The sequence below is a fragment of the Zingiber officinale genome, unplaced genomic scaffold, assembly GCF_018446385.1.
Source record: "Zingiber officinale cultivar Zhangliang unplaced genomic scaffold, Zo_v1.1 ctg113, whole genome shotgun sequence".
NCBI classification, from domain to species: Eukaryota; Viridiplantae; Streptophyta; class Magnoliopsida; order Zingiberales; family Zingiberaceae; genus Zingiber; species Zingiber officinale.
Window position 1 is genome coordinate 1 of NW_024589815.1, and position 12908 is coordinate 12908.

The 12908-nt window shown below is 35.9% G+C and overlaps 1 protein-coding gene across 1 annotated transcript in view; it reads left to right on the forward strand.

Annotated features, from left to right (window-relative positions):
* Positions 1-646: 646 nt before the first annotated feature.
* The window catches only part of LOC122035812 (protein SUPPRESSOR OF QUENCHING 1, chloroplastic-like), a gene marked incomplete at its 5' end in the record, with an annotated part of 50848 nt that continues 38586 nt past the window's right edge, over positions 647-12908 (forward strand). The window contains 5 exons of the mRNA XM_042594929.1: positions 647-734; positions 5728-5806; positions 7397-7457; positions 7548-7623; positions 9203-9313. Of these exons, the coding sequence (XP_042450863.1) occupies positions 647-734; positions 5728-5806; positions 7397-7457; positions 7548-7623; positions 9203-9313 (415 nt within the window). The remainder of the gene's footprint in view (positions 735-5727; positions 5807-7396; positions 7458-7547; positions 7624-9202; positions 9314-12908) is intronic.

The following is a 12908-nucleotide window of genomic DNA, read 5'->3' on the forward strand; positions in this document are numbered from 1 at the left end:
CATACGAGCTCCGAAAAATTTCCAGAAAATTTCTAAAAATTCTCTTATGGTTATTCGCTCTTTTTCGGTATTTTACATTCTCCCCAACTAATAAAAATTTGGTCCCCAAATTTCGTTATTTACCATCAGCAAATACTAGTAATAACCAACCAAATAAAGGCTGAACAGAATTTAACCCACATACCTCAAGTAAAAAGATGGGGGTATCGAGCTCGGATTGTATCCTCGAGCTCCTAGGTAGCCTCCTCGTCAGAATGATGCTGCCATCCGACTTTAACCAGCCTATCCTTTTTGATCCTGAAGTGTATCTGGGTTGAATGGATTTGTAGTGGATCAGGTAAATTATGTGTGGTCCGTGTCACTTCTGAGTTGAGGATCTGAAGCAGCTAATAAGGGTTAGCTTAAAGTTATTAATTCCAAGTGGTTTGGGTAATGCGTTCACATATCCTACCTCTGTTGATTCTATGGAGTGTTTATGCATGAGATAATGGTTTTATGCTTGTGTTGTTCCTTTATATATATATGAAAATTTCATTCCCTACTGCTCTGTCCAACTTACCTCCATTTTTTTTTTCATATTGATAGTGCAACCTCTAAAGCTTTTCCTAGACGTTTTAGTGATTCTAATGTGAGAAACCACTTACAGGTTGCAAGGCTCTCGTAGTCAGATCCTAAGATATGGAAGTTTGGGCATTGCAATTACTTGTTTACTATTTACTGCATCCAACTGGAAGGTAAAAACACTGGGTGAAATTCATATAGGCACTCCTATTTTTCTATATCATCAGGATGTATCTCCTTTTGGTTAAATATAAAAGGCGTCCATAATAATAGCCCTTCAACAAAGTCCAAAGAGATGTCCAACTAAGTTTTCCCTAGAATTGGTACGATATGATACTCCTATATAGTTTTTGAGTGTCGACAGTTGGCACTGTGCCTAAATAAACTAAAATGATTTTCTTCTTCCTATTAGCTTATGCACCACCAAGTATTTACCACATCCAAATGGAAGGTAAAAATACTTGGGTGAAATTCAAGTGTCCTTCCTTTTGTTCTAAATCATCAATAGTAATCTCATTTTTGGTTAAATATCAAATCAAAGAGATCAGCACACTCAATAACTTTTCAACAAAGTTATCCAACTAAAATTTAACTAACCGATATATTAGGGGATATTCAGATCTCACCAAGGTAACTCGACGACTTATGGGAACATCTTTGATCGAGAATATTCCCGACTAAGAATACCCTCTCTCTCTGGTACATGCTATGGGAACATCTTCAATCAGGAACACTCATCTCCTGTACATTTAGGAAGATCTTCGACTGGGAACATCTCCGACATACTATGGGAACATTCCCTCTTCGGTACAAGCTATGGGAACTTCCTTGACTAGGAACATTATCTCACTCCAGTACACACTATGAGAATATCCCAATTGAGAACATCCTCTCACTCTAGTACATGCTATGAAAACATTCTCAACGAGGAACACCCCCGCACTCCCGTACACACTGTGGGAACATCTCCAATAAGGAAAAACCCCTCACTCTAGTACATGCTCTGGGAGCATCTTCGACTGGGACATCCCCTCACTTCAGTAGCATGCTAGGGGAACATCTTGACCTAGAACATCCCTATAGAGCTTGGCACTTTAGGGTGTTTTCTCTACTACCTTGCACAACTTCGCCAATCGGGTGGATCATAGGCTGAGGTGACATCCTCCTACATGGATGACGCCTCACTCCCTAGTATAAAAAGTTGGTGAAGGCGAAAACTTGAGTACACTGGCCATCATTGGTGCCCACTAATCCGTGTTGACTTGCGTGCCCTGAGACTGCTCGAATGGGAAGAAGGCGCTTTACCGGTCAGAACCCATCCATATTACAACAACATCATCATTGACGTCGTCTATGGGAACACTGAGTTAAGGCGAAGAAGGATGGCAAGTACATGGAGGACTTTGACGGATCAATACCCTGAGGTTTTGGAGGAACAACGACGATCACCTATTGGAATAGCGTTGGAAATGACAGTCAATCCTATATCACTGGGGCAATTGGGGCAACTCACGCAATTGATCACTACTATGTTGATGAGGAGATATGACAATAATTGGGAGGAGGAGGTCGAGGCGTCGGTTGCAGAGGGCTTGATCTTGGAGCCCACAATGCAAAGTTTCCAAGGGATAGTGACACCCTCTCATTCTCGAGGGATAGTCTCACAGCTTGCGTGGGTTCTGACCGTTAGAATGCTTACTCCCTTCCACTCGTGTTGCTTCAAGACTTGCACATCAACATTGGGTAACTGGTGCTGATAATGGCCGACATGATCTCTCCAACGATTAAGTCAGCTTTAGCATAGTAGTAGAAGCAGTAGCTTGCACGAGTTGTAGCAGACGAGGATGAGCACGTAGAAAATAGTAGCGTGTTACTATCCTTCTTTCATACTTGTACGAATCTTCTTCTTCGAAAGAACTATATTAGATTTTGCCCATCGGAAGCGATCAAGGAAGGTGGACCTTAGAGTAGTAGTTGTTGGTAGCGAATGAATTGTCATTCCGTGCTAGGCGGCACAAACGGTTTTTAGTGTTCCGCCGGGGAAGCGAAATCTGCACTGTACGCGAGGCCATTTTGAGCGCGTCATCATGTCACGCACGCGTGTCGCGAGCAGAAGGTGAGTCCGGATGCGTCACCGTGCGCTTTTGGCGGCGCCGAAAGCGTTGCAAGATGCTTTTGGCGGAGCTGAAAGTGTTGCTGGACACTTCTGGCGCTGGTAGAGACGTCACTGAAAGCTTCTAGTGCAGCCGGAGGCGTCGTCGGACGCTTTCGGTGCCACTGGAGGCGTCGCCCGCGGAGGTGTTGTTCAAAATTAATATTACAAATTAAATAATTCAAACAATTCCCACTTAAGTGTGATATTTTAAAGAAGTTTTCATAAACCTTAATTAAATTATCTCAATAAAATATAAAAAATATATTTAAAAAATAATAAATTTTATTAATTGATATTTTGAAATTGTTTTTATTATTTTAAATTTTGTTTAAAAATTCTAAAAAAATTTAAATTTTTTTTAAAAAGTTTTAATTTTTTTTAAAAATATAATAAATCAAATTTATATTCTGATATATATTTTTTAATTATATTATATTTTTTTACTTTTAATGTTTAATTGATATTCTAATGTTTTTTACTATTTTAAATATATATTATTTAAATTAATAAATTTTTAAATGAATAAATAGTTAATTTATATAATTATTATCTATAAAATAATGTTTTTATACTAATTTATATAATTATAATTATTTAATTTGGGCATTGGAGAACTATAGAGTTGACCTAAGTAAAATTTTACAAGAACCAATGTTTCCATCGGGTTCACATCACTCCTTTTAATATTAGTAAGATAACATATTATGATGTATCAATTTTAATTCGAATTATTGATAGAGAATTTTATTTTAAGAAAACTATATTTAATTATTTTTTAACAATATTAAATTGTTCAATAATGGAGAACTTATGTAAAATCAATATACAATATATTTTTAAATTATATACAATAAAAATATTTATCTAATAATTATTATATATAATTAAAAAAATCCTATATTGAAACTGTATTGTTCCGGTTTGGAACCGAAACTTCGGCACTAGTCAAGATTTTAAACTTTGGTTGTTGGACTACGAATCAAGTGAAACCACATGTCTCTGTGTCTTTTGCTTTTACTTTATTCCTATGCAAATTCAGTTTTACGAAGTCGGAAAAGAAAAGGTTTTAAATATCGAGATTCAACCTCCTCTCTCGACTCTTACGATTCTACATAATGGAGAACTTATGTAAAATCAATATACAATATATTTTAAAATTATACACAATAAACATATTTATCTAATAATTATTATATATAATTAAAAAAATACTGAAATCATATCGACACGATACGATATCAAAATCGCATTGTTCCGGTTTAGAACCGAAACTTCGGCACGATACGATATCAAAATCGCATTGTTCCGGTTTAGAACCGAAACTTCGGCACGATACGATATCAAAACCGCATTGTTCCGGTCTAGAACCGAAACTTCGGCACGGGTCAAGATTTTAAACTTTGGTTGTTGGACTACGAACCAAGTGAAACCACGTGTCTCTATGTCTTTTGCTTTTACTTTATTTCCCTGCAAATTCAATTTTACGAAGTCGGAAAAGAAAAGGTTTTAAAGTATCAAGATTCAATCCTCTCTCTCGACTCTTACGATTCTACAATTGGTATCGAGAAAAAAATGAAAAGGAAGTGAGAATGTTCGTGCATGAGAGAGGAGAGAGCATACCAATTCTAGCTTCACCTACCTTTTGATACTCGGGGGTGCTGCTATCCACGTGGGATGCCACCTCAATCCTCGGCCCATACAGTTGTGTTGAGTTACGGGTAGTAGGGCAACAGTGTTAGCGTCGTATGCCTGCTATCGTCCAGTCATCCGTTGCAAGCCTTGTCCACTGCCCTCTTGCTTATTAGAGGCGGTTGCGGGTAGTGATTGCCGGTTGCAATTGTCAGGAACAGTTGTAGGCCTTGATTCGAGGGATCTAGCTCAATGGGGATGTTCCTAGAGTGTGTTCTGCAAAGGGGATGTTCCCTAAGTGGCATATGCTACGGATGCTCCCGGTCAGGATGTTCCTAAAGTGAGTGCACTGCTGCGGAGGTGTTCTTGGTCGGGATGTTCGTAAAGTGTGATATACTTTGGAGATATTCTCGGTCGGGGATATTCCCTAAGTGGGTGCACTATTACAGGGAAGTTCTTCCTAAAGTGTGATCTGCTACGGGGATATTCCTAATGTCAGGGCACTGTTGAGGGGATGTTTTGGTCGGGGATGTTCCCAAAGTGTGATTTGGTACGGGATGTTTTCGGCATGGTTTAAAATTTCGACCTGTGCCGAGGTTTCGGTCTCAGGCCGGAACGATACGGTTTCGGTTTCGTATCGTGCCGTGCCGATATAGTTTCGGTATTTTTTATTTATCTATAATAATGATAAGATAAATATGTTTATTGTGTATATAAAAATAAATTGTATATTGATTTATTATAAGTTCTCAATTATTGAATAATTTAATATTGTTAGAAAAAATAATTAAAAATAATTTTATTTAAATAGAATTGATATATCAATAATTCAAATTAAAATGGAAGTATCTATAATAATAATAATAATAATTAATACAAGATATTATTTTATATTAATAATAATTATATAAATTAACTATTTATTCATTTAATTAATTATTAATTAAATAATATATATTTTAAATAGTAAAAAATATCAAGTAAAAAAATTTTAAAAAAAATCAGAATATAAATAGAATTTTTTAGAATTTTTTTAGAATTTTTTTACATTTTAAAAAAAATTTAAATGAAATTTAAAATAATAAAAATATATTAGAATATAAATAATATATTCTAATATGTTTCCAATATGTTTCATTATGCTTCTTATCTAGTTTGGGTGTGGGTCATATATTGAAAATTTGCATATTGTCACTACTCTCTGATGATGGGGGTTTGACTTTCTTGATTTTATCAGGGGGCTTAACTTCCTGTACTGAGTATTTTGAATCAAGCTAAGTGAAATGTATAGAATATACTGATATTAATGTATCATCACTGAATTTCTGCTAGTTTAATTAAATTGACTTGTTTTCTTTTCCTGTTTTTCAACCCATCTCCAGGCAATGCAATATGCATCTCTGAAAGGTTTGGTGAACTTGTTTACTGGAGTAGATCAACCAATTTTTTGGAATAACAATGGTATGATTGTACATTTGAATAGTATCTCTTTTCCAACAATTATGTTTGCATAGCTGGTTTAACTATGCAAGTTGGTCATCTATTTATATTTTATTTGATTTTAAATTATGTATTTGAGTAGTTGCTAGAGAAGTTTGATTAGTGACGAACTAGTTCCCTGGATTTTGATCTTAAATGATTGTAGAAATATAGTGTTAACCATCCATATCAGGGAGAAATTCTCAACACTATCCTTTAATACCATTCTATTAATAGGCTATTTGTTACAAATATACTCATGTTTTATAGTAATATTCTTAACGCTCATCCTTGAGTTAATTATAATGTGTTCATTGTTTGTAAGAATACACTATTTGAGGACTTTTAAGAGCTATGATAAAACAGCTAACTTATAGTTGTTTTTTTTTCCAGCTAACTTATACTAGTTAGTCTCTTTTTCTTTTATGGAAGAATAGATGCAAAGAAACCTGTGTTGATTGATGATCACAAACTTAACTAGTTAACTCCTTGTTTACTAATAGACTGACTAATTAAACTCATGTTTCATAACCATGGAATCTAGGTAGTTTATCTTCTGTTCTTTTAGCAAATGTTGTGTTGGCCAAAATCAGAAGTAAATGCCTTGATTTCATATTCATTTCTTCACTTGAGAAACCACATTTGCTGATTTCTCAAATTGGCTATGCACCAGATGATATTCAATAATTTGGGGTTATACATTTAGAACTTGCTTGGCCAACGTTGGTATTTCCAAGTTTCAATATTTCACACGTCAACACGGTGAAGCTTATCTCTTTTGCTGAGCTTAGTTTTTTTTACCATTTGCTCCACACTCATAGAGTCTTTAATCTTTTTCTGTCAATTTAATCATTCTTTTCCATTTGATTGTTGTGGATGACCAATTATTATTTCAGTTTCTTTACTGGTTTTAATCTTTATTTAATAAGATTTTATTAGTCCAGCTATTTCTTTGAGACATATTTTGTGTTACTGAAAACTATCATTATTTCTCGATTATATTTCTTGACTGTACTTCTTGGTTAGTTGGTTCTTATATAGAGTGATTTAACTTTTATGTATCTTTTATATATTTATATCAATTCATGCTATTATATATCTATATAGGTAAAAAACCATATCGGCATAGCACAATACGGTACCAAAATTATATCATTTTGGTTATAAATTGAACATGTGGCACGACACGGCTCGAGATTTTAAGATTTTAAGGTTTGGTGAGTGGTCAAATGCAAATCTTTCCTCATAGATTATTACCATGAATTGTTAGTTTTATGTGGTGAGTTTGGGAAAGAAAGAGCTTTATAAGCTTAGATGAATGGACTACTTTTAATTTGCTTTTAAACATTTTGGGGAAGGTGGCCTTACAGATTAATTGGTTAGGCCTTTCATTTAGGTCATTGAAACTTCTTTCAGCTGTTTCTACAGTGTAGTTTGCACATGAATCCATATGAAATGTGTCAAGTGACATTTGATTGAAATATAGTCACACATTCTTAGCCTCTTTGTTTGTTGGATGAGTCCCATATGTCACGTATTATATACCATTATTAAACGATGTGCTTCTTACAGGTAATTCACGGTCATTGAGAATACAACAGATTAAAAACTACTTGTCTGATATGGAAATTAGGTATGTGATCTTCATTCTTTGATCATTTGCTAGTTTTGGTCTTGGTTTTTCTACTAAAATTGTTGTCCGACTATGTCTTCCTTTTGTAAGGGGATCTGCCATAGACATGCCTGAGTTCCCATCTAAGCTTGAATGGTTGAACACAGCTCCACTTCAGTTTCGCAGGGTAGTTCAATATTTTGTGTTCTCAGTTTGTGCTAGTTCTTGATGTACTCGTATATCTTAAAAAAGAAGATTCACTATTTGGAACTGTTTAATGGATTTGTAATCATATTTGTTTCTGTATAATCTGATAATATTAGGTATGATTGCTAAAATGATAGTCTTGATGCTAGGTGGAAATGTTTGTAATATCACTTTCTTAATACCACGACACAAAATAAAATTGAGAGAGAAAAGTAGAGAAGAGCAGAGAAATGTGATATACAAAAAGAGAGGAATGATGAAGATTGAAGAGAGGGAGATTGAAGTGATATATAATAATTGTATGCATATTTCTACAAGTAACTTCCTATTTATGTACTCAAGCCATGCTGGATCCTAGCAACTTAAGTAACTCCATTTAATTTCAACAAGTTATTACATGTTTCAAGGGAACTATTTTCATGAAGTGGAAACCCAATTCAAACACTCGACAATGACTTTATGCCCGTTAAGCAAATACATGCTAGTCTTTGTTACATGCACCTTCTGCATATGCTTCAAAGTTCTAATGTCTTTGGTCAGATCTCCAGAGACGTTACTAGTGAAGCACTCAACTCAACAAGAGATATTGACAATGGTGTCAAGATAAAAAGTGGATGGTTGAAATGGAGAGGGGCTTCTATATTCTTGTGTGACTGTCTAAATCTAATTGTACTGAAGATAGCTTAGGATAATGACTAAAAAATTGTTCTGCATTTCTGTTATATGTACTAACAAGTTGTACAGTAATTGCATGATTAAGATTGTAGTTAATAAAAAATAAGGTGTTTGATCTCTTTTATGATGGCATCTAGCATGGTTTGAATCGTGTCGGGTGAAATGATTGAAAAATATCATTTCGGTAAAATCATCGAAATTCGATATCACTTGGAACTAAGGTTCAAAATCTCTAGTCGTACCGTAGTTTCGGTCTTTGACCAGAAACATTGTTCCAATATCTTGCTGATGCTCCAATGCATGGTGTTGGTGATGGATTAGAGGTTAAAGAAGGAAGAAGATGAAGCAAAGGAGTGAAACATTGTCTATGCTGAGTGATATTGAGTTTTAATAATTTATAGGAATGATATGTTTCAACTAATTCGCCCAACATGATATAAGATTTAAAATCATGCTCCACAATGACAATATCTCCTTCCTATGCTTCATCTCCTTCTTTAATTTCTATCCATTACCGGCACCATAGATCCAAATTGGTAAGATATCAAAACAGTTTTGTTCCGGTCAAAGACTTAAACTTTGGCATGACTCAAGATTTTAAACCTTGCCATCTAGAGCCATAATAGGCTAAAAGAATACTTCCAATACTCCAGTTAGAGAAACATAACTTATTGTTTTTACAACCTCTTTCCAGTAAGTAGACTTTTTTCAACCTTTTGTCTGACATTTCTTGCTATTATTTATATTTGGTAAATGTGGATACATCCGCGGACTGCTAAGTTTCACGTCTATGTACAATTCCATTTTCCAGATTTTCTAGACAAATTTTCAAGTTCTCAAGAAATCTGCTATTTTCTGTATTAACATTATGTTGCACTGCTCAGAACCTGACGGGAAGAGTGGTTCTCCTGGATTTTTGGACATATTGCTGCATTAATTGCATGCATGTTCTACCAGATTTGGAGTTTCTTGAAAAGAAATATGCTGACAAGCCTGTAAGTTCATGCAATCTATCAAGTACTATTATTATTTAGTTGTACTATTTTTAATTTCCGATTTTACTTCCTATCATTTTTTTGTTCTACTGGCTTAAAAAATTAGCATTCCCACCACTGTGATTCTTTACCCCTCCTGATTATTTGTTACCTTCTTTGGCAATTGAACAAATTGATCAGATTATAAGGAACTTCTTCAGGCATCAAATGAACAATTATCCATTTCCTATTCACTTTCTTTCTTCACCGGATTGTATTTATAAACTTGTTAAGTCAGGTCTTGCATTCTAAACTTGGCTTTGCATAACCGGCTAAACTATTCCGTAGGATTTCTGAGATCCTAAATTTCAAGGGATATATGGGTCATATGCAGCAAGGGATTTCTGATGTCATATGTTTTTCTGCTTCTAGCTTTATTCAGTGTGTCTGTTAGTCAAACAACTTCTCATTCTGGCATGGCTGATGGCACAGAGTGCACACCTTGAAGGCTCTATTCCTTTAGTTATATGAGTAGTGCCTTTCTAGAGACATTGATCAAGGATCTCTCATTTCAAAATATTGCTCTTGGTCTCTCCTTTAGATGTTTGGTGAATTTCCATAACTTTTTAAAGCTCTTTTTCATTGTTGCTGATATACTGAATGGTGAATATAGCCATAAGTCCTCTCCTTCTATTGGAGTTGGAATTCTTTTTAAAGCTCCTTGGTGGGATTGACTTACGATTTGTCAAATTAGTTGGTGGGGTTGTGGGTTTGATACTTGTTGGGCTGTTATTTGGAATTCTTTTCGTCAAATGAATTCTAAATATGTGGACTATGGTTCATGACAGGGTTTAGGGTTTCGTTTTGTGTCAGACAGAACGACTTACCATTCCGCCCACACACCGAAATCAACATCGGAATAGTGATGATTTCAACATGCGTCACGCGACAGAAGGAATTGCGTGTGCTCGTTGTCACGCAATAGACCACATGTCTAGTTGCTTTGACCTATTTGATACTTATTCCCCTTGTTCTGGAAACGAAAAAATTAGAATTGTCGATGGTAGTTTTTAACCTATTGCAGGAAAAAGACTTATCAAACTGATTGAACAATTTAATCTCAATTCTGTTCTTCATGTTCCTAAATTAGCCTGCAACCTTTTGTCTGTTAGCCTTTTTTTCTAATCTCAATGTATTGTGAAATTTGTTTTTTTTGCAAAATTTCATCGTACAACTTATTTGCCAAAAAATTACTAGGCCTCAAACCTTTTTACTTGATTCATAGTGATGCTTGGGGCCATCTAAAATTACTACTCTTTCTGGAAAACATGGTTTGTAACATTTATTGATGACCATACACGTTTATGTTGGATTTATCTAATGAATAAAAAATCGGAAGTGAGAAATTTGTTCAAAAATTTTTACACTCTGATTGAAAATCAATTTCAAATCAAAATTAAAATTTGTATTTTACATTCTGACAATAGAACAGAATGTTTTAATGAGCACTTGGGTGATTTTTTGAATGAAAAAGGTATTTTTCATCAATCCACTTGCTGAGATATCCCCCAACAAAATGACATTGCAGAACGAAAAAATAAACATTTACTTGAAGTAGCACGTGCCATAATGTTTTATATGAATGTTCCTAAGTATTTATGGGGTGAAGTAATTTTAACAGCCTTTTATTTGATAAATAGGATGTCTACTAAGGTGTTAGAGTACAAAACACCTCTTGATTGCCTTAAAATTTCTTTTTCTTGAAATTAGATTGTTTTCTGATTTGTCTGTCATAGTTTTTGGATGTACTATCTATGTTCATATTCCATGCCAATTTTGTTCAAAACTTGAAACACGTGCTATAAAATGTGTATTCTTGGATTATTCGTCAAACAAAAAGGGGTATAAGTGTTTCGATTCTCAAACTAAATTTTTTTTTGTGAGCAAGGATGTGTCCTTTCTAGAAACAAAACCCTATTTTTCTAAAAATTCTCTCCAGGAGACGACAAGTGAAGAAAAAGATAATTTTTTTGGACATTTTTAACCCACTTCCCAATATCATTTTTCCGACAATCTTGAAAATAATCCCCCACCTCTAGTGCCTAGTGTTGGAAACTCTCGATCAGGGGGATAAATACTACAAACTGATCGTCGTGATCTATGTTGTCAAAATCGCGAGTCGGAACGTAGAATCGCACGATTCTACGCGTTTTTGGTGGCCTTCCGCGTTGCGTCCCTAGGCGGAAGCGGAATCGGGTGGAATCGTGCAGAATCGCGTGGAAGCGTAGCGGAAATCGTAGACTTGTAAGAGTCCAGCGATTCTACGCGAAATGTCCGTTGGTTTTCCAAGACCGGAAGGTCGATCGCAGCGATCGATCAAACACGGGTCCAAGAAACCCTAACTTTCCTAAGTCGCGACGCGAGCCATCGTCGCCGCAACTGCTGTGCTTCGTTCTTCTTCAGCAACCATCGTCTCCTTCACATACGCGTCTGTCTCCTCCTCCCTGTGCGTCCGGTGTGCGTCGACCGGCACTGTGACTGACTTCGATTAAAGGTACGCCACCATCCGCCTCTGTCCCTTCTCCATCTATCTCATCTGTGGGTCTCTGTTCTTTACTTCTTTGGCCGTCTCTGCCCCGTCTGCATCTCTGAAGGCTGTTGGCCACGTCTGTGGTTCGCGAGCTGCTGTTGCAGAGTTGCAGTGTCGTTGGTGAAGCTGAAGCTGCGTGGTGGTGTTCTTGTTCTTCTTTAATTTCACGAAAATGAGTAGAGAAGCTAGTGTTGGTGGGTCTGGTGAAGCAAGCTCCAATAGTGGTGCAGCCACTCCAAGCGTAGCTTCCACAACTAGTGGAACTTCAGATTCCAAAAGATTGGTAGTGAATGCTCCTGGAAATAGATCTGATCCAGGTTGGAAACATGGAATTGCAGTTGATGAAAATCCAAAGAAAGTGCAATGCAAATACTGTCAAAAGGTGATAAATGGAGGGATTTATAGACTCAAGCATCATTTGGCAGGAACACAAAAGGATGTTGGAGCATGTAAGGCTGTTAGTGATGATGTCAGGAAGGAAATGTGGAAAATTGTATCCTCATTGCAAGAAAATTTAATAAAGAGGGCAAAGGAGATTGAAGGAAGATCAAGTGATTCAAGTCCTCTTGGCCAATATGAAGATGAGGAGGTGGAGGGTGCAAAAAGACAAAGGCGAGAAATTGCAAAGAATCCTGCTGATCTATTCAAGAAAAGGGGTGTGAGTAGTCAAACTACCATCAATGGCATTTTCAAGAAGAATTTGAGGGAGGAAGCTTGCCAAGGGATTGCCTCTTTTTTCTACAATAATGCTATACCTTTTCATGTGGCAAAAAGTGATGAATTCAAGAAGATGCTAGACTTGGTTGCAAGACATGGTATTGGCTTTAAGCCTCCATCCTACCATGAGATTAGAGTCAAGTATTTGAAACAACAAGTTGATTGCACCAAAGAAGTTATAGAGCAGCACAAAGTATTTTGGAAGAAAATGGGATGCACAATTATGACTGATGGGTGGACAGATAAGAGGAGGAGGACTATATTAAACTTCTTGGTTAATAGTCCTATGGGAACTATTTTTTTGTAGTC